Genomic DNA, 20,448 nt, shown 5'->3' on the forward strand with positions numbered 1-20,448 from the left:
CAATGTGCATTGATTTTGTCTGGTGGGAAGATGGTGGTGACACCAGAATTGAGGTGTCTTGCTCTAACAACTCATACATGTACAGGGGCTGTTGAGCAGATGGAGAGAGTTGAAAAAAGTGGTAGAAAATGTAGGATCTTCCTCTGTGCAAATATGCACAAATATATTTTTGTTTTCTCACTCTTCCCATTGGGAAGATTTTTTAATTTTTCAGCCTAACGTTCAGATGAAGGAAGACTCGGTGATCACAGTGCCCATCCATCTGTCCCACTCTAAAAGCTCTTCAACCACCACTCTTTAACATCATGAAGTGACACAGAGCTCAAAGGAATTAGAGTAGGATTCATTTAATCTGAGTTTAGACTTCTGTAGTACCAAGGTCTTCATCTGAGATAATCCCTCTGGTTGTCCTTACAGTTAGTGAGACGAGCTGGCATGTTTAACCATGATTCAAATGACCTGATTTAGATGTCTATTTTGGGACAGGATGAATCATGGACTAAGAGTGCCTTTCTCTCTTTTCTGCTTAGTAAGGATGACCATCTGAGATTAAGAATAGTGGGATTTTCTACATGACTTCTGAAGACTGTCTCTACATCAGAAAGGAAATTAAATGAGGCAAAGCTGAAGTGTGCCACCAGCAGTGACAGGGCCGTGGTATCAGGCTGAGAGACAGAACATGCCCCTTGTAAGGCAGCCTTCACCTAGAAGGTATTTAGAGGTCATGAGAAGAAATATGCTGAAGAAGTACAGCTGAGGTGAGGAGAAAGTCATAAAGAGCTTTAGGAGAGATTATTGTGTTGGGCAAGTAAGAAAATGAAACATGAGTTCAAAATAAACCAGGTTTCACCAAGTTTACTGCTTGTGGAATTAAATGATTATTCCCAGGAACTCACCACAACTATGTGTGCTGTGACTGCTCAGATAAAACAACTTCTAAAATAACCCTTTCAGTATTTAGAGGTCAAACCCTACCTCTGATTGGGTTATGATGCAATTTAGTAATTTTCCATTTCCAACCTGATATTTTTCAAACACGTGCTTTTGATGCTTTTTCCAAGAAGCACTCTCTCTTCTCTGAAAAAGTAATTGTAAATACCTCAGAGCCACCTAATTATTTTCTCTGAAAGTCCTCAGGCCCACTAAACTCTTGATGATGGTTGAGTGGTTGCTATACTGAAACCGCTGCCTCAGATTGATTGCTTCTGTTTCCTGTTACTTTCTACTTCATGGCTTGCAGTCCAAGTGTTTCTCTTCAGACCTTTCCTTCATTGAGCACAATAAAAGTCTTTGTCAATACACCCACCTATGTCTATAAAATTTATAGTAATGCAAGTAAATAAATGTGAATACATTAGTGTACTAGTTCTGTCCTAAATGTGTGAATGTTAATGGTGTTCCTTCTAAACTGAAGGGTCTGGAAGCTCTTAGGACAATGTCTCTAAAACACACTCAGCCCTGTAAAGTCTCCTGGTTAAGCTCAGCACCCAGTTGTTTGTGGAAGGAGATTGAGAAGCAGGATCAAGCTGTACCTGCAGAAAGGGCAGCCATGAATAACAACAAAAGGGGGGAACAAAACTGAAGAATGTGCCACATCATTTTCTGATCCCTGTGATACCATTGAATGAAAAGAGTCACCATCACCTTAATAACCTTGGTAGCAAATTGTGCTTTGTCATGGTGACTCTCAGCCTTTTGTAAGGCAGGGTGTTATTCAAGACTGGCCTCTGAAAATGCAGCTGCTCTCACAAGCATATTCTTGTCTTAGGATCATTTGTTAATGTGTATTTATTTAGTAATTTACTTTCTGGGAGCAATTCCATTCATGTTCACTTTTTCATTATCAGCAAAGTGTAACTTATTACCCTGTTTTTCAGAAGGCACAAATGAGATAGCAAGTGAACTAGTTCCTAGCTTAAACCCATGGAGTGCATCAGTGAGTCATCAGCAGAACAGTTTGAATGTCAGGCAGGTTTTGTTTTGTGTTTCATCCCAGCAAAAACAAAATAATGCAGGCTGGGAAAAAAACTTCAAAACAAATGAACTGGAGCAATCACTCCCAAGCTGATCTTGACCAGAATTTGGTCCAGAGTCCAGTGCTGAATGATGATCAGTGAATGCCAAATCCTCATTTCATCCTCAAAAGCTTTGTTCTCCATAAAACTCTGGCAAGGTTGCTATCTGTTGTCCATGATACCTCTATTTGAGTATCCTCGTCTTCCTCATGGCACAGTGGAAGGAAGCATGGCCCATGTGACATCCTTGTTGCCATCCTCTTGCAGAGGGAGCAAGGCCTTCTGGTTGTGATATAAATGAACAACTCATCCCTCAGCATCTTCCAGTCTGACTGCTTCCATATATTTCTTTGGTTATTAATAATTAAAATGCATTCCTTTGAACTCCTTTTACTGTTTTTTTTCTGATGTTCTTAAACACATTCATTCCCATGTCACCCATAACTCCTCATAAGTAGAATTTTTGTCCCCATATGCTGAAGGAGGGCCACAGGACTGCCTTCCAGGGATTTTCTTGCAAAACACAAGTAAGCATGAGTTAGGAAATTTGAATGCAGTCTCTAAACAGTGAGCTACCTGTGTGCACATGTATTTGTTCTGCACTAGCCTGTTAAGCCTTAAGAATGTGAACTGTTGATGGACATATTTCAGGTGAGTGAAAGAAAGCATGAGAGCTTCTAAAATTAAAAGACACAACAGCTTCAGAATGAAACTTCTAGCCAACAAAATTTTCAAGGGCAGAGAAGAACAGGTAATATCTGGAGTGGAATTCACTTCAAGATGGAGGCCCTTAAATTAACATGCCTACATGTTAATTTATAAAGATTTTACAATTTATTTACAAGATATAAACATGCTTGTTCTCTATATTTTGATCGTGGCGATCAATGGATCAGTGGAAACCAATGGTTTGATTAATTTGCCTAAATGTTAGTGCCTTTGGAAGAATTTCAGAAGTCTGAGATGTGCCTGGCACTTAGAACATAAGTGAAACCCATGTCCTTTTGGGATGGCTGGATGCCAGACAGGACACTCTCCCAGCACACAGGTACTGCTGGACATTTATGTGTGAATCTTGTCTCTAGCCAATACAGTCAGTAAAGCCTAAGGAGTAACTTGGCTTATCCTACAGGAGAACTTGTGAGTGATCGAATAAATCACTTTATGTGCCTGCATTGGCTGATAACGTACCTTTGACTGTACTGCCTGTAACTGAAGGTTTAATATCTAGTGCGTATATATAGATGTCTAAATTTATGCTTCCTGACCTTGGGTTGTCCTCAGTGTTTCAAAGGACCAGTGGCAGATATGAAAGCATTTAGCTTACACAGCAGCTAATGCCTGCAACTCCTCAGCTTCATGACTCGCATGACTGATCTGGCCCTTTTAAGTGGTCTGCTCTTCCAAAGAGATATGATCCTATGGGAATTCTCTGAACACTTACTTCTCATATGAACAGATCCCACTTCTGGGTAGTGACCCAAACTGACACCTACTGCCCTGCTTCTGCTGCATGAACCAGTCTCTTTGCTGTGACTCCCTGCAATAATATCCATCCAGGAAACAGATATCTTTTTTTTTTTTTTTCAAAGGATTGTGTGAGAAGAATTCAAGCTGCTGCTAACATCTTAGGGTGTTATTACACACATAACACCTTAAGAGAGCTCTGCACTCAGTTTTAATACATGATTTATGATGTTCACTTTCATTTTTTCAGTTTTGTTAATTCCTTTGCAGTGTCAATTCTTTGCAGGTCACCTGGCCTGCCAGATCTGTTCCTCCTTCAGAAGAGCTGATCTGTTACTTCTGACAATGTGGCTAAAGTGTCCTTTTGCTAGAACTTGTTTGACACCATCAATGAAGCAAAGGGACCCTGAAATGTCACTGACAACAATTTTGGCTGCTTCAGTGCATTTGCTTTTGTTCCACCAAGTGTGATCTAATGGAAAGCAAAATATTCTTATTATAGCAAACCATAATTCACTGGCTGAACCCTCAAGTGTATGCAGTGACCAGCATAACAGCTTTAGAGCAGCAGCTGGGCCAGGAATCTGTTGGCTGCACCATTCTCCCAGCAACATAGGAAATAACTGTTTTTCCCATCTGCTAAATGTCAGTAATTTAGAAAATGTGTTTGTACTGCACTGGGATGAAAACAAAATATGTTCTTGTAAGAACTTGTCCTGAGCTATCAGCATTTAGCAGACTGGCTTGGGAAGCTGAAAAGAAATGTATTCCCTACCCTGCAAGGGTGGTAAATATTAAGTTATGTATTCAAACTGGAACAGCTCTGACAAGAGGAGACTGAAAAACTTTCAGATAGGTTGATGGTGAGATCATGTATCTGCAACATGCAAACGAAGTCCCTCGTGTGAGCCAAAACCATGAAAGATGTATATCCTCCCCAGTCAAGATTATGTCCTTTTCCCTGTGAAAGCAGGGATGGTACTCTCTTGCGGTGACCAGAAATTCATTCTGAATCCAAGAAACATTTCCCTGATGGTAGCGTTGTCAAACCTCATGCACCATTGTGCACTTTGATTTTCGAAAATGTGAATTTTTTCAGCTCATCCTTGTTGAATTGCACTCTGCTTTTTTAAGATCATGGCAGCAACCTGTTTGGATCGTCCAGAGGTATGAATCTTTTCTCTCAGTATGTTTATGGACAATAGATGGACGTGAGAGAAGGGAAAGTGGGCAGACCGCTGCTGAAGTACACATTTTTACATGACGTAATAACTCTTGAATGTTCTTCCCCTCTTTCTCCCGCTTCCCCGGAGCCTCCAGCACTGCTAGCTGAAATAAGCACTTGATGGCCTTCCCTGTGCCTTTGCCCCGGTACTGCCGTCAGGCTCCCAGTGGGACAGCAGCACGGCCCCCGCCCGGGCTGGCAGGGACGCGTCAGCTCCGGCTCTGCGCGGGGCCCCAAGCCAGCTGTCCCTGCTTGACTCTCGCGGGGAGCCCGGCTACATCCCCGGCCTCTGGTGCCCTCCAGTGTCTCCTTCCCGGAACAATCAGGAGAGCAAAACCCTTCGGAGATCCTGCGCAGAGTGATGATCCTTCGGGATGCGTGAGCATCAGGCGCCGAATTGAAGATTGAAACTAAATTAACTGGGCGAGCTTTGTGCCCTTGACTAAAGGCAAGGAATAGAAGCGGCCAGCTGACATTAAGCCAGGCTGAGAAAGACAAGCTTTGCTACGTTCAGTAGAGCAACGTGGCTTTCCTGGTTATCTAAATAACAATTCCCTGCATAAGCACATACACTGTAGTTAAAAGGGGGCATTACCCAACACAGAATGAGAACTCGTGATTTGTTCTGTGGCCACTTTCACTGAAAAGAACACAAGTTGCAGACTGAAAGACCTTTAATCTGAATCTATTGTCTTCCTTTAGAGAAGTAACTTCAACAAATTTACTGTTTGGCTCAGAATAATTCCATACACAAATAATACAACACAAAACCAGCCTGTTCGATTTGGCTGTTTCTAATTAAATTCAGCAGAATTCGGACCCTACTCAGTTATTCTCACATCACTACAGAATCAGAGTCATAGGATGGGTCAGGTTGAAAGGGACCACAGATGGTCATCTGGTCCAGCCTCCTGCCTAAGCAGGGTCATCCTAGAGTACATGGCAAAGGATTGTGTCCAGATGATTCTTGAGTGAGGGATACTCTGCAGCTTCTCTGGGTAACCTGTTCCAAGGCACAGTCATCTGGACAGTACAGTTCTTCCTCATGTTCAGGTGGAACTTCTTGTGCTACTTAGGAATTTTACTTATAAAATACATGGTGTCCTTCAAAGGAAAAAAAATACTGTGCCATAGGCTTGAGTAACATTTACCTTATAAACATTCCATGAAAACAAGCAGCATACCAAGTTATAGGCCTTTACATACTGGGTTTAAGTTGCTATAATGGACACCATAAATCTATGCAAGACTTAAAGCTAAATTATGGATAATTTACAGAAAACCAGCTTTTGCTATGTAAATATTTCACTCATATTCTTTAACTGTTTTTGAAGGCAAATGGTGACATAATAAGCTCTGAAATATAACTTCAATAGAGAAAAATATGTTTTCTCAAGCCCTTAAGTAACAAGGCAAATATAAGAAATAAAGGATCCCAGTAGTTTCTAATTTAATCCATGTTTACTTTAGCAAGTATTGCTAAATACCAGCATTTATAATGCATTTGTCAAGACTTGCTTAAGATATTTTTGCTTTTATATCATAGTCTAATTGTAACATCTGTCTTTCTAGCAGTTCTTATAATTACAAACTCAGCTTGACTCTTCAAAGCCATTCTTGAATTTTGAAACAAAGTCATCCCTTTTGCTTCCTCAAAATGCTCATCACCAAGGCAGCCAGGACTAGTGGACATATTGGCACACGCACAGGTCAGCCATTCACTCTGGACTGCAGTGTGGAGTCCTCCAGGCTTGACTTAGTGGCCATAGCTGGATACCCAGTGCCATTTGAAATGTTCTGCAGTGCCTGGGTCATCCTCACAAGGGACATTTAGACAACTGAGTCCTGACCCCCAGACTTGATGTGCAGGTAAGCACACCCACAGGCATGCAGTGTCTTTTCAGGTGCCCTAAGGAGCCCAGCTGCTGCACCAGAGGTGCATGGGTCCTAGTTCAGAGCCAGCAGGCTCACCTAGCTGACTTGGCTCACCCAGCTGTCTGCAACCTGGTCAGAAGAGGAAAACTGCTGTACGGAAGAATTTATTGGTTGAAAATCATAACAGAGAGAGGTCTGCCAGCCTGGGATTGTGAGGCTGAGGACTAGGCCTGGGAACTGCAAGCATCCTAGAAAAGTGCAGCCAGGGAGGGACCTAGAAACCAGTGACATCCCAAGGTACCAGGAATAAGTGCAAACCCAAGAGACTGTAATGACAATTTACTTGAAAATTGTTTATGCAATTTCTCAGCAAATTCTCAGCAATTACTTTCTGAGAAAGTGGAAAACAGCACAGAGATATAAAATTGCTGTAAAAAATAATCAGAAAACAGAATCATCTATTGCCTGTTAGAGGTAAAAAATAGAAATTAACATCATCTATTAACTGCTCAAAGTAGAATCTCCTACACACACTCAGTGTCTCTCTGTTATAAAAGGGACTAAAGTTGTCTCCCTCTGAGAAGTTTTCAGCTGAATCCCATATGAACTGTCCATTCTCATGGACTCAGTGGGAGTGCTGGCTGACTCCAGACTTTGTGTCAGGGATATGTTTTGAAGAGGAACTCTGTCTGTTGTCTTACTGCTTGGGTCTTTCTTCCTCTCTTTTGGGGATGATTGAGTGCCCCCTCCAGGATCAGTTTGTTCCCCCCTTTTGGGCTGGTTTGGCTTTTTCTTAGGTCTGGCTAATTTGCTGAATGTAAATATTATGTACATTAAGCATATTTGCTGTTATATTATTGCTGATTAGTTTGTTTCAGTGGCAAGCTCCAGAAATTGTAATAGTACATCCCTCCTTAGTTGTTGCTGTCATTAGGTATCCTACCATACTGCTTGATGCAAGTATTGATTGACACTATACTTATTGACTGATATTATTGATTACTGATAATAATTGTAATAGCTTGACATTCATATTCATTCATATTCATTGATCTTCATATTATCTGTAATAACTATTGGTATACTTGCTAGCAGTGATCTTTGTGCTAAATGTAATAAAGTAGAACATTTCAGAGGATAAAGCCTCTGTCCTTGTGTATTATGGAATCTTAGGAACCCACAGTCATGATGTCTGCACAGCCACAGGCCAGGTAACCCTTCAGGTTGTAACCTATAGAATCACTCTTTGAACCAAGTCTTTGGTGTCACAACACAAGGAACAATTTTTGACATCTCAAACCGTCTCATCTGTGGCACAACTTAATTTCTCTTCAGAATCTGGACAAATTTTTTCCTTGAAATTTAGATGTTTTTATTTTTGGTACTGTTAGCCATACAATCCAAATAAAAACATGTTCAGTTGCTAGTCAGACATCTGATTTATCATCACTTCTTGTTAGGCATTTTGATTACAACAAAAGACTGTGAAATGCTTTGTAAAAAAGCAAGTTGTTGTTTTTGTTATAAAATGGAAAAGATAAAAGTGTCACATTGTCACATTGTGCAGCTTATTGTGAAGGTGGTTTGATAGTCTGGGTGTAACAAACATTCCAGTTGGCTGATATGAAAGCAAGGATCAGCCCAGGGCTCAGAAAACAAAGCATATTTCAACTGCAACCAGGCATTTGTCAGAAAGACAGTCTCGCAGTTTCCAACTGATTTTTACAGTAAGAATAATTTGTTTGCGCCATGTGTCAACAGTTTTATTTAAAGCACACAACGAAAAATAACAACATGCTGTTTTCCTCTTAATGACAACTTGCTGTACTACAAATTTTAGTTTTTAAGTAGTAATATTCTCACATTACACTTACAGATTTTTTTCTGTTGTAATATGTTCCCTTGTGTTATCACAGTCCATCTTTAAAGTGTACACTTAGAAAACCCTTCTCTTTAAGCAATCTAACACTTATAAGCCAGAAAAATGCTTTATACAAATAAGTTATATTTTTAACTTTTCTTGTCAATAAAGGAACTGCTAAGACTGCAACTAGAGTAACATCATCTTCCTTTCACAGTGTACCTAAATGTGTGTGTTCCCATTCTTACCAACAGAAATTGCCTATTCCTCATAAGTTTATTAATTGCCTATATCGTTATTGAAAATTTTCATTGAGACATGTCTTTTGCATGGCAAAACTTATGTGGTGTTAACCAAATCTCTCACACCAGCTGTACAGAATTGCACGTATTTTCCTTTATTCTTAAGGGAACTTCCGGGAACAGAGCTCTGTGCAGGGTCACACTTGCAAATGAGCACCAGCAACTTGTTTCTTAACAAGGTTGTGGGTTTGATACCCACGCAGGCCATTCACTTAAAAGTTGGACTGATCTTATGGGTCCCTTCCAACTCAGAATATTCTGTGATTCTGTGACGTTTCACCCTATTTTTATTAATTTACCCAGGCATTTCAGATTGTGTTCTTTTCTTTATTGTGGATACCAGCAATGAGATTTTTAGATTCACAGCTGAGCATTTACAGATGCACATCTGTGCATCTTTGATGCTCTGACAGTCACTCAGTTATGGATAAGAAAAGAGAAACTAAAAGAGACAAGAAATCTTTTAAGGAGAAGTCAAAGTATAAATCTGTGCATTACAATGTTTTTGAGTACTTATACAAAGCAAATCTTTGACAAAAAAAGATGAGAAGATTCACTGTAAAAAGGTCAAGAACCTATACTAGGACTACTGGTTCCAATTGCATTCTCTGTGCAGGTGAATTCAGACTTTGAAAAAGATCTCCCAGGAGATCTTGGATGGTCTGAAAATGGACTAGAATGGACTGAAAATTCAGTTCAGCTGAGAACTGAAGTTACAGACAATTGAAAATTGATCTTTGCTTTTTATCAGAAAGATGATGAAAATCTCAGTTATGAAACATAAGCAAAGTTGCTTATGGATAAGTACGTGTTGAAGTATGTGCTTTTTTCCAGCATATTTTTCTCAAACATCCTTGAGGACTGGAACAAAATCTTAGTTTGCTGATGGTTTTAAGTGGCTCCATTTTGGCCTTTCCATGGACTAAAGCACCTCCCATCCTTTGTGTTGCAGAAAAAACCTTGGAGTGTATGATTGAGCAGCCATTCCAAGGAAATATTATCCTTACAGGGTAATTGAGTCTCAAAAAATGCCATGTGCTGGTATGATAAGTGAATGGTGATGCTGAGAATCAGTCTAACGCCCTCATGTTGCCTTTAATTAGACATTGATGTTTGTCTACTCATGGATTTTGTTCTTTTGTTTTTCCAAGTATAAATCCCTGAGAATATCTTCTGTAGCAGAAGTCCCACTGAATGCAAGAAGGTATGTGTGCTCATACAACTCTCTGTGTGACTGCTGGGTTTGCAACTAGAATTACAAAGCCCAGCTGCTGCTAAGGAAAAACTGCTCCTAAACCCAGTATAATTTGGTAAAGAGTTAGAACTGTCAGAGAAACTAATCTAGGTTTCAGGATAATATAAATGTTCTTACTCAGTCATTTCATTCATTGCGTCCTTTTTTCTGCTAGAATTGTCATTTAAAAATCTCAACACAAAGCACTTTTCAATACCTCATTGAGCTTGGTTGATGCTAATTTTGCCTGCTTTCCTCTTTGAAGGATTCAAGTTTACTGGACTCTTGACTGACCCACAGATGATCTTGCAGGTTAACTTCAAGAAGAAATTGAATGATCATGATCTTGTCTTGATTAAGAACTAAACACAACACCTTCCTTTCAGCACAATTTTCCAGCAGTAAGTCCCTCCCTTACAATCTCTAACACACTCTCCCATGCACCTAAAAAGTCAGGAATAAACAAGAAAACAAACCCTAGCAAACTGCTTCTCTCACAGACTGAAGAAAGCTTATTTTTCAGATCTGAATTTGAAGCACACGTGTCAACTATAAAATGCATATGTGTTTTATACAGAATTTAGAGGGCAACAGCTTATGTTAATTTGTTTTGTTGTTTTTTGGTTTTTTTCCCTACTACTAGTATAGCATTAAAGAGGATCCCTGTAGTGCTTTAACAGTCTGTATCTCACACAGTTGGAAGTTTTCTGCTCTACTTAATGTTACTGTATACAGTACTTCCTTGTACTTTAAAACTTCTTTTTGGTATATACAGTATTTCAAGTTCAACTGAGATGTCATTATTAAATATCTAGAGATTGAATATATGGTACCAGACAATGAAAGAACACCATCCCATAAAACAGAACATACAAATAATTTTCACAGTTCTAACAAAAGAAGGTCATACATAAAAATGTCACAAATAGCTCAGTACAGAGTATGATTCAACATAATATTAAGTCCAGCTAATAGTGTCACATATTAAGGGCCAAATCCTGTCTCAATGTGCAGTTGAAGCCTAAAAAGATGTTTAGAGAAAATAATGTCAAGCCAACCTGTAGTGTTGTATAACAATTGTAACAATACCAGTTGTTAATCTACCTAAGATTTTTGGCCTGAAGTATGTACCTAACTTGTGCTACAGAAGGAACACATGGCCAGTGGTATTTGCCTGCTGTCCTAGGACATGTCAGCACGTTGTGGCCAAAGGCACTGGAGGCAATGGAGCAGTCTTCCTTCTAGGTATGACAGTTTTAGCTACTGTTCTGCCAGAATTTGGCCAAGAGTTCGAAATCCTGTACATCTTATTCAGTAGTCCCACTGAAGTCAATGGAGACTTTTTTGCGAGTAAGATGAAAAGGATTTGGCCCCCAAAGTTTTTAACCCTTTAAGTAGTAAGAGAGAAGTTTCATTGCACTTAGCCCATCATTCATAAATAATTTACTACTCAAAAACAAGATGGTTGTTGATGTACATGAAGTGCTAGCTCATAAACAGGAAAGCATGCAGCAGTGTCTGACTATTCATGGCATTTTGGAATTGAATTCCTAAAGGGAAAAAGAGACACTTGCATATGACAATTCCATCCAATGTCTGTTTGAGGCCATAATAATTGTTTTTTCAATTCATAAATGCAACCTTATGGATACCTTATAAAAACTAAATAACTACACCATGTATACAGTTACAATTGAATGTGTACAGGTGTCTTCATTGGACTGGATGGAGAAAAAAATTTTACAAAAAATATTGGAACAGATAGTTATTTCTAAAGAGCTTCCTAAATGCATTCATATGGAACATGTGGTCATGACTTGGGAAAAGAGAAATTTTTCCCTCCTTCAGGAAAAAGATTTGGTGACTGGAATGGGAAAGAACAGAATTTTCATACTTAATGTTACTCTGTTCCACATTTGTTATTATTTGAATTACATAGAGTAGAGGATACCTATATGCCAATTGAATTAATCAAAATTATATGACAGTGCTTCTCTGACCACAAGTCATTGGTGGCAGTGGATTTAATAACATACAGCACTCAAAAATACAATTTGAAATTCAAAATTGTATAGTCAGGATGCAAACTTGAACTCTAAGTTAGAACTGGAAAACAGGACTAAGTACCATGGAGTTTAATCCCAACTGACAGAGTGAATTACTTCATCTCTAATACCGTGTCACGCTTATGCTGATCCTCAATTTGCAGCTTTAACAAAGCTACAAAGAGCTTGGGTCCTGAAAATACTTGTCTCAACAACATCTGCACTGACAGACAATTTTATAGTGTTCCTTTTTTGCAAATGAGATAAAAATTTGTCTGCCTGATAGGTGTTGCTAAGAGTGTGGCATCTCATTGGCACTGAAGCCTGGAGGTGTTAATGATAATCTGAGGAAACTGAATGTGAAGCCTCCATGAATTGGTTAAAGTGAGTGCCCTTCTGGTTATATGAAATCATTTTAATTCCTTGTATTCCCTCTTTCCTCCCCAAAAGAAGGATTTAGACATTTTGTGCTGTTGTTGACATTCTGTGCTGACAGAAGTCCTTTGGTGTCAAATCCTCCCGGGACATGATGGGCTGCATATCCCTTTGGCTGTGAGAATAGGATTAGGTTTCATGCTAATTCCCCTACTTCATGCTGAAATCAGGAAGAAAAGTTCTTGGAACATAAACTAAGTTGAGTGAAGACTCCACTCTATTCACTGGGAAAACTTCAACACAAAGAGCGTTAGTCTAGCCTTTGGAATAATATGAATGAAATCTCCATGAAAAGGGCTATAATGAAGGCTTCAGAAGGAGATACACAATAGTATGCCCAGGAGAAGGTTACTTTGGGTGTTGTTGTGCCTACACCTGGCAAGAAAGGTGTTATGGTATGTCTTTGTTTCTGCTAAGGGAGTTTTCCTGTGATTCTCTGTTTTCCACACAAATTCCAAGGGGCAGATCCTGAAGTCTTTATTCTATCTTTGTTCCTCACTCCACTGGTTATTTGCTGGAGTAATGTAAGGGAGTTTGCTCTGTGCATCTTCCCCATGTTCAGATGCCGTTAGCCCTTGGTGTCTCCTGGCATGAACTCAGCTTCTAGGTTTTTCAGCCTGGAATGAGAGGGGTGTCTCCCCGGCATGAGGACAAGGATGAGGTGGTGTTCCTTGGTGTACACAGAGGTCAGGAGAGACATCTGGCACCCAAAGTAGCCCCTTGGGTCTGGCCCACAGTGATTATGGGAGATAAAGTATTTCATGGATTCAGATCTTGAAAGCCATGTCACAGCATTTGGTATAGGAATTAAAGGGTTTCATGGCAGAAGATGAGGAACTCTTTCTACCTTCTGAAGGAGAAAATGCTTTGAGAAGTTTTTGTGAATACCACTGTCCCAAAAATAAAATACCACATGCTATATGTGGTATTTTTGGTTTGCCTTTTTTCCCCTTCTGTTTCTGAAAATAGAAAATGCTTATAAAAGAACAAAACTGATCAATTTTATAATATGGCACATTTCTGATCTATATTGAGATTTATTACTAATCATATTTGGCTTTTATTTTGGGTTCTGAAAGCATTTAAAACTTTTTATTAAAAAGCCTCATAACAATCTTCTGCAGCAAGTTTATCTTGATTTTATGGGTAAGGAAACCAAGGCATAAAGAAATGAAATTATTTGCTACAGATAGCATAGTAAGTCAGTGACAAAATACGGAGGAGAATTAGATTCTGTGGTTATGGGTTAACTCTCTTTTCCTGCTATGGAAATTGATCTTATCCCTAACGTGCTGTTTCATGCCACCTGTACTAAAGTTCTTGAAAACTGGCCAGTTTGCACTGTTAAAAAGCACATTTGCAAAGCCAATAATTTTTTTTTTTATATAAGCCCAAAAATTCTACTTAAAGGGTTAATTATATTGCTGTGCTGGTAAACATTTTTACTTATTGCTGGTTAGACCTATCTTTAGATACTGACTGGGACAGAAGAGACTGAGCTGGCCCTGGACTCCCTTGTCTTGGTGTTGGGCATGGATATAGTACAACAAGATACACCCACAGTGGCCTCAGGCAGTTCATCTTCCTCTGTCCATTCATTGAGATCTGGGTTATAGCACTGAATGCATTTCTTGTACTTTTTCTCTATTTCATTCCAGCCACCCACTAAGTAAATTTTCCCATTAAGGGTGGAGGCGCCAGCCGTGCTAACTCCGGTTTGAAGTGGCGCCACGTAATTCCACTGCCCCGTGTATGGGCTGTAACGCTCCACAGGGAGAACATCGACCCGTTCCGCTCGCCCCCCCAGCTGAGACCCACCCATGACGTAGACCCTCTCCAGAAGGGACACTGCGCAGTGCCAGCCCCTTGGGGTGCTGAGGCTGGCCTTATCCTGCCAGCTGTCTTTGCTGGGGTCGTACATGCACACTGAGCGAGAATAAGCATTATTGATGTAACCTCCTGTGACCAGGATCTGGCCATCCACCACTGCACTGGCGTGGCAGCACCGGGGCACCTCCAGCGGGGCCTTCATCTGCCACTGGTTAGTTGCAGGCACATAGCACTCGACAGAGGAGAGGCAGCCCTCGGAGTTGCGGCCACCCACAGCGAAGAGGAGGCCATTGAACACGTTCAGGCTGAAGTGGGTGCGCCGCTGATTCATGTTCGCCAAGTGAATCCAGCTGTTGAAACGAGGGTCATACCTGAAAGGATTTCAAAAAAAGGTTAACACTGTTCTGCTAAATTATACAGTACTCCTATGCCACTGCTGCAAGTGGAGTTGCTAGAATTTTAGTTTGTTAGTTAGTTTATTAAAAGTCAGTGTAATGAACCTGGTATTCCTGATTAAATTTCCAAATAAATTTAGGTTTTGACTGGAGAAAAAAAAAATTTGTATCATTCAAACCTGGTATTATTTTAATGAACTAAATCTGATTCTCTGATGAAGTAAATATGATGTAATTTGATTTTGTATAATAATCTCATTAGAATACTGGAAAGAGATACTTTCAAGATACAATATAAATTTTAGACATTCTTTTGCAATTTACACCCATGGCAAAGACGTGTAAATTTACTCATACAGTTTTTAAAAACTTTAGGCAGTGATTTATACTTGCATCCTCTTAGTGCTTTCTAAATGGTGAATATACTTTCCTCACCACTCCCATGGAGTAAGTTTTATGTGGAAAGAGCATTTGTGCTTTCTAACACCATTCCCATCTGAAATAACATTCTTTGTCCTTAGCATTTAAATGAGCAACTTTGAAATGGGAAATGGCAAATTATGACTCCAGAAGATGCTGAGTGAGGTGCACTAGTGGACCCACACACTTCTGTTGTATGCTAAGGGGACCAGAGAATCACATGAGAAAAAGACTATGGGAAAATAAATACTAATTGTCATTCAGCATTGTCATCTGCAAGTCCACAGACATACTGATGTGACTTGACATGCTCAAGGTTAAGGGCACAATGAGGATTCCCCCACCTCCTCCCTGCAACCAAGGTGTGCACTGAGGGCACAACTCCTTGTGACAATGTGAGGCATAGTTTAAAGGCAGAAGGTCAAGAGAGCAGATATTTTTCTGACAAAGTAGATTACACAATAAAATTGATCTAGAGAATGTTCCTCATTCTTTAACTTGGTGTACTGGTTGATGTCCTCAGGAGAATCCAACTGTTTCTTCTGGGAACAGAAAAGGAAGCACTGGTAGGACTGCAGCTGTGCAATGCCATTGTATGTTCATAGTCTGTTAGTAAATAAAAGGCAGATAAAAGTTTTCCCACCACCAGCCTTTGCATCAAGCTACTGCTTTGCATCAAGCTGGCAGCTTTTAGGCTGAATTATTTAAAAACTACTACTGCCCTTGTGACATTGCATGTTAGTGTGTGCAATCTTCTGACCTTGCGATCACCAGTGCAGTCTCAGATGACTATAGATAGCAACTGCAGTATTTTAGAAGTGAGGTATTGTTTGGGGTACACTGTAAAAGACAGCTATCAAGCAATGCTACCATTGTTTCTAAACTCTTGATAATAATAATAATAATAATAATAATAAAAAAATAAAGGATTTGAAATTAATTTCAGTTCAGAAATTTCAATAAAAAAAGCTGTTGAACATATGGTGAATGGTGAATAGAAAGTGAAGGCTATAATATGTAAAAGGTAGTTTTCTAACCAAACTTTTTATGAGGCATCAAAAGCTTTTGAAAATTTGAAGTCTCCTTAGAACATCCCATGACTTCCTATTTAATGTTCCTGTCTATTTCCTCCACTTGGAATAAGTTTTCTCAGTTTTTCCTCACTTCTCAGTGTGCATGTGTAACCATGGTGAATTTTTTTGTATAACTCCAGTTGTATATTTCTGTTCATTCAAAGTTTAATTTAGAATAGCATCTATACCTCCCCTACATTGTCCCCTTTCTCTTCATCCAAGTGATTCATGTTGCATGACACAAACCAGCTTAATCTATCTACCTGTTTTCTGTGGAATTGATACCTCCATCCCTTTTAAAGAAATAGTAGTTACCTGCAGAAATTGCTGACTGCATGCTTGGCTTGGTTCCTGGCATCATTCTGGTCTTCCCCACCAGCCACATAGAGAAATCCATCCATCACCGTGACACACTGATTAAAACTCTTAGCAGGCATTTCACTTAGCTTCTTCCATCCATTTTCAGGGTCTCTGTATAAGATGTCTCTGCTAAGAGACTTCTCTGTTAAAGCAGGGCGTCCCCCAACAGTAACTAAGACTCTGAAACCTCCACGGATCCTTGTTCTTCTGGACTGAAGTGTATTCTGGTGATAGGGAAGCAAGTGATAGTTCATGGCATCCACTAGGAGCTTATGGCAGTCTGCATCTTGCATCATTCTTGGCACAGTTTGAACATAATTGACAAGGTCTTGGGCTGAGATGGTACCAAAACGGATGTTACTTAAGAGATTGGCAGCAAACTTTACTCTTTTTTGGTCAAATTCTAGCCATTTTATTGCAATCTGGAATGCAACAATTTCAGAAGGCAACTGTAAGTCATCATCTGCAAGAAGTTCATTAATCTGATCAAAAGTAAGTTTTAGGAACTGATCAGTTTCTGAAAATTCAATGAAGTTGTCTTTAATAAATTTGTGTGCTGCTTCCTTGGTTGCTTTTAGTCCGTATGTTTCTGCAATATTGGCAATGTACATACAGTTCTCAACACTGATTTCTTGGGCTAGAAAATCACAGCACATCTTTGTAAGGGTGTGAATCTGTAGATAAATTGCTGTGGAAATAATACTACCTATTGTGTAAAGTGAGAGAGTAAGTTTTCCAGTGTAAGCATAGGTGATAACAGTAGCTAGACCCACTGGGGACACATCATTGAGGTCCACTCTTTGAGTGGACGGATCTTTCTTTAAGATGTTGTGAAAGTATTCACTGCTTGAAGCCATCACTACCTTATGAACACTGAATGATTTGGTTTTGGTACTGATAGTCAAGTCACAAAGGAAATTTTCTTGTCTCATTTTGCTTAGACCTTCCAAGAGGTTTGGACAGTATGACGGGTCCGAAACCTCAGATGAAATGCAGCTGAAACCATTTCCTCCTTCCAAGAGTCCACTCAAGCCATTTAGTTTACTGAGGGGGCCATCTTCCACAATGATAGTTGTTTCGTTGATATCCGCTTTGTTCTTTTTCGCATTCTTCTTCTTAGGAGCCATGACTGCAATGAAATATTACAGCCAAGCACTTGCTAAAAATAAAATTAAACACCACAGTTGTGAAATTTAATAGCTATGTGATTATGCAAGAAATCTAACCTTTGTCGAGATGTATAATGCCACAAAACCATACATACAGGATAATCTGTATTCCTAAATTCTAGGTTGCAGCATGGCTGCTTATTAATAACAGTCAATACTCTAACTTTGAAGAATATACTTACAAGTAATTCAGTAATTTCTTTTTGTTTTAAATAACAAGATAATAAATTAACATTCACGTATTATCACCACAGTCAGAAAGTTAAATTCTCTAAATGGGTTTGCCAGAGTGTAAAAGTTTGAATATATTTATTTAAATCAGACAGGTTCTTGACCTGAATTCATTAGCCTGAAGCACAGGAAATATACAGACCCCCAAGTTTGTTCATCCTTACTCCAGGGCTGCTACAGACTTACAGGTGAGTTCAGAACTTGGCCAGGAAATACTAAGACTGGGAAAAATTCTTAAAGAAACAAAAGCCAGATGAGACATAAAGAGAAAGAGGATTTTAATATGATGTCATATTGATTTTAGATTTAAGTCCTGCTCCAAACTCCTTTCAGGTTTTTGTAACTTTTCGTTTTATAGAGTAATAGTGTTCTATTTCCTGTGTCAGATGTGCAAATATTTTCTGCTCATAGCATACTTTAATTGCTTTTCAGTATCAGTAATTTGAAATCTATAATCCTACTTTTAGGATTTTGTGGAGATTTAGGGACATGTCTAACTTCTATTTGAAAAAATGTCACACAGACTCTATCAGGATTGTTATTTTAAACAAGTTCTGCATATGGGAACGTAAGAATCAGTCCCATAATTATGTTAGAACACATATTTAAATTATATATATCAGCTCTAGTACAGCTCTCCATGAAATAAAGAGCCACTTTTTTGTCAAATGTGATGTGAGACAGCCCCTAGTAACAAAGGAGTTACTTCAAACAAATATATGTATGTGCAAATATTCTTGAAGAAAAACACTGATCTTCAATAACACAATTTAAACAGAATTGTGGAGATCAGCATTCAAATAGATTCAAACATAGCATCTATCTCCAGTATATCCACTGATTTTAAAACAATTTACACATGCTAATTTTCTCTGTGATCCTTGCAGTCATAAAAGCTCAAACTTGAAAAAATGCTAATTAAAGATAAATCGAATGACTGGTTTATTGTAGATAACAAAATAAAAAGACTTAGTAATATTTCAATCTAGAATCTCAGCACATCATTTCTTCCTTAAGCACACAGCATGTAACAAAATGGTAATTTAATTATAGAAAGGAATGGTTGCTGCCTGTGAGCACCAGCATTTTTTTGCTGCTGCTGCTGCTGCTGGGTGACGACCATGTGCAGAGCAGGCAGGGGAGAGGGCCATGTGTGCCCAGAGTGTCAGTGTCAGCCTGTGCTGACGTGAGCTGTGATCCCTGATATGCCAGTGTGCCAGCGCAGGGGTCAGCTGCTGCCCGGCTCCCCCGCTCCGGCTGCATTCCAGGAGCTGCATCTGTTGAGACCTATCAGAGTCACCTCCCAGAATAGCAACCTCCCAGCAGCTTGCCATTTTAAGACAGGTTCAGTTGAAGGTATAGCTGGTGTTTTAGTATACTTAGCTGTTTAACACAACTTTTGTTGGAAAAACTCTACGACGTTTCAAGTGTTGCGTATATTTGTTGGCATGGGAAAAAAGCGAAACAAAACTTTTGGATAATTTTGTATGTTACACGCATAGTTATAGCTTTGCATATTAATAGTCACAATTTAAAGTTGGTGAAGGCATGTTCTTTTGTCAGCCTTATCTGTTTTCTAAGTACTTTTAGAGACTTGTAACTTAAAATTTTTAATACATGTAGTACTTAATGTTTATTGCCTCATTGCATCACTGCAGAACTCATTTAAATACAACATTTTAAGCTCTGTTCAAAAATGCTCACTATCCAAATTTTTTTCCTGAGAAATGCTTTTTCATCAGCAGAAATTTCACAAGCTAGCTTAGTGCACAAGCACTGTAAGTGATGGGACATGCAAACCTACTGAAACAAATCAAACAGTACTATAATAAAACCAACTTACTGAACATTGAAAACCCTGAGTGATTTGGTTTTCTATGATCGTTTGATTTCACCTACTTTATTTTAGCTTAAGTACCAGTCATGCCAAAGGACACTTGGGGTCCTAAAACAATGCATTATACCAACCAGCCTCCCCCCTGCTTCAAAATGCCACCTTCTAAGAACTGAAAGTGAGGAGTTAAAAACCTCTTACCCTCCTCAGAAAGATTCTGTCCCACAGCTGTCCGTGAAAACGCCTCTTCCTTGGAAAATGCAAACACAAGAGAGGAATTGTGGGGGGGAAAGAGTGAGAAAGATCAGAGGCCGCTTAAGTCCCCAGCTCACTGGTTTTCAGTGAGGCACTTCGCTGTCACAGTGAGCAAGAGAGACCGGAGCCTGTGCTCGGGTGCTCTTTAAAATGACCCCTCCTCTCCATGCCTTGCTCCGTGCCTCTGCCCAGCCACGGGAGCTCAGCTTCCCTGGGCTGCCTGGCCACTGGAAATCAGGAGGACAAGCCTGGATCCTGCAAATGTACGGGTACAGGGGAGGAAAGGGAGAGGAAGATATCTACAGCAGGTAACAACTGCCTCAGGTAAGCGTAGGATGAACCACTGGGTTCCCCAGCTCCCAGCTGGGAGCCTGGGCAAAAGCCCTATGGTTAGGCAGGGGCACAGGTTTAGACTGGATATA

General features: G+C 39.6%; 1 protein-coding gene across 1 annotated transcript; it reads right to left on the minus strand.

The window, feature by feature from the left end:
* Positions 1 to 5,376: 5,376 nt before the first annotated feature.
* Positions 5,377 to 20,236, minus strand: KLHL31 (kelch like family member 31). The gene is made up of 3 exons (XM_058834573.1): positions 19,973 to 20,236; positions 16,493 to 17,696; positions 5,377 to 14,660 (listed from the first exon to the last, which is right to left on the minus strand). The coding sequence occupies exons 2-3, from the start codon at positions 17,662 to 17,664 to the stop codon at positions 13,928 to 13,930; spliced, it is 1,905 nt and encodes a 634-aa protein (XP_058690556.1). The 5' UTR covers positions 17,665 to 17,696; positions 19,973 to 20,236; the 3' UTR covers positions 5,377 to 13,927.
* Between the last annotated feature and the right edge of the window lie 212 nt (positions 20,237 to 20,448).

The sequence above is a fragment of the Poecile atricapillus genome, chromosome 3 (assembly GCF_030490865.1).
Source record: "Poecile atricapillus isolate bPoeAtr1 chromosome 3, bPoeAtr1.hap1, whole genome shotgun sequence".
NCBI lineage: Eukaryota > Metazoa > Chordata > Aves > Passeriformes > Paridae > Poecile > Poecile atricapillus.

What these genes read in the sequence shown, in the direction of transcription:
- KLHL31 (XM_058834573.1), bottom strand. Translation starts at nt 17,664, where the DNA reads ATGGCTCCTAAGAAGAAGAATGCGAAAAAGAACAAAGCGGATATCAAC. An exon ending in GCAGTCAGCAATTTCTGCAG is followed by an intron (nt 14,661 to 16,492) that starts GTAACTACTATT and finishes AAATCCTTTCAG; the next exon opens with GTATGACCCTCGTTTCAACA.